Raw genomic sequence first — 2,039 nt, forward strand, 5'->3', positions numbered from 1 at the left:
TTTAGATACGGGGTGAACCGTTTAGGGGGCCCGCTAGACGGCCATTTTCGCCCGTACCCCGTATACCGCCGAAATTATACAAGTCCGGTGTGGTTTAGGGGGTCTGTTAGACATGCTCTAAGAGATGGGAGGGAGTACTATCGAATCACCGCACTACGACTCATTAGCGGCACAGATCACCTCAACCAGCATAGTCAGTGTCACTCCTCAGGCCTCGGCCGTCTCTCGTGCGCCCCGGGCTATGGCGGCGGCGGCGGCGCCGACGCTTCCTGTAGCCAAGACGGCACCGGATCTGGAGGAAATCGATCTGATTAGCTCTCTCCCCGGTGAGATCCTCAGCATAATCATATCTCTCCTCCCCATCGACGACGCCGTGCGCACCACATCCCTCTCCCGCCGCTGGCGTCCACTATGGCGCTCCTCCCCGCTCAACCTCGACATCCTCCACATCGACGGATGCGGCCGCGACCGCGTCGCCGCCGTGTCCAAGATCTTCTCCGAGCACCCCGGCCCCGCTCGCCGCTTCTTAACCAACTGCGTCCAAATCCCCGACCCCGACGGCTGGCTCAGGTCGCCCGCTCTCCGAGATCTCCAGGAGATCGACCTGTGGCTCTCTAAGTGGGAGGCTCCGATGCCGCTGTCCATCCTGCGCTTCGCGCCGACCCTACGTGTGGCCAGATTCGGTTGTTGCAGGTTCTTTCAGGAGGAAGACGCGCCGCCGTCGTTTAACTTCCCTTGCCTTGAGAAGCTCACCATGAGAATCGTTTCCGTACGGGAAGACACCCTCGACCGCCTGCTCGCTGGCTGCCCTGTCCTCGAGAGCTTGCTGCTGGACAGGTGCAGGGGCTTCTGCTACCTGCTCATCAATTCAGCGACTCTCCGGAGAATCGCCGTCGATGAACCTCCGCATCCCTATCACCTAGTCATAGAAAATGCCCCCAGACTAGAAAGATTGATCAGAACTGATCTTCATCCAGAGTCCAGTATCTGGCTAATCAAGGCACCCAAACTTGAGATCCTAGGCTCCATGGCAGATGACATCGCTAAACTCAAGATTGTGTCTTCAATTTCTCAGGTAACTGTGAGCATCTAACCCAAGATTCAGTGTTACACATCATATTAGTAGGGCTCTTTATGATCATGTCGTATGTTTATGCCTTTTCTGTTATTAGGGAATGGCGGTTGCAGGCAATTTGAAAGCACTGACACACAGCCTCAAGGTTTTGCATCTCACATCTAGTGGCCCTAATCTTGATGCAGCTATAGTCTTCCTAAAGAAATTTCCTTGCTTGGAGAAGCTCTACATCACGGTGAGTCTAATCTTTCTTCGGTAGCTTTTAGTGGTAAAAATAGCTCCTGTAATTTCATAGATGGAGTATTATCCAATGAATAAATCCCTGTTTTACTTGTCATGTAGAGGCTAGTTCTACCGTGTAACTGTTTTTATTTTGTTTCAGTCATGTCCAGGAAATGATATGGAGAATGTGCATCATCTTAATCCACAAGATCCTATTGAATGCCTCAATCATCTCAGAGAAGTAGAGTTAAATTTTTATGTCGGCACCAGATCAGAGGTTAACTTTGCTAAGTTCTTTCTCCTGAATGGTAAAGTTCTCAAGTTAATGAGATTTGGTGTCAAGGACCAATATACTGATGAATGGATAGCTGATCAACACAGTCAGCTGCATGTTGACAGTAGGCCTTATCCAAATGCTCGACTTGAATTTGAAGCTGCTCATGATCCTGATAATTTTGCTTGTGCCAGCCTTGACCACATTCTGTTCTCGACAGATCCCTCTAGTAGACCTTGTGAAATTTGTGGAAAAGGTTGACTAGATTGTTGTCCCCCCTCAGCTTTTGTGGCATGTCTTTTCACCGTGCAAAACTGGAGACATGGCACTTTGGACTTGTGTGTAATGCTTTAGAGATTTTCATGCTACTATTGTACTTGTCATATTATAGAGATTAAGAGATGTGTCATGTGTTTGGCATGCTAAACTGTAAATGATCGCAACCTACTTGTTCACTTTGATTCAGCA

The 2,039-nt window shown here is 49.4% G+C and overlaps 1 protein-coding gene across 1 annotated transcript; it reads left to right on the forward strand.

Moving 5' to 3' along the window:
• The first annotated feature begins 241 nt into the window (after positions 1 to 241).
• Positions 242 to 2,039, forward strand: LOC124647802 (F-box protein At5g03100-like). Its single transcript, XM_047187675.1, has 3 exons — positions 242 to 1,075; positions 1,173 to 1,310; positions 1,458 to 2,039. Exons 1-3 carry the CDS (start codon positions 242 to 244, stop codon positions 1,830 to 1,832), a joined length of 1,347 nt encoding a protein of 448 aa, XP_047043631.1. The 3' UTR covers positions 1,833 to 2,039.

Source organism: Lolium rigidum, chromosome 4 (genome assembly GCF_022539505.1).
Source record: "Lolium rigidum isolate FL_2022 chromosome 4, APGP_CSIRO_Lrig_0.1, whole genome shotgun sequence".
Lineage (NCBI taxonomy): Eukaryota > Viridiplantae > Streptophyta > Magnoliopsida > Poales > Poaceae > Lolium > Lolium rigidum.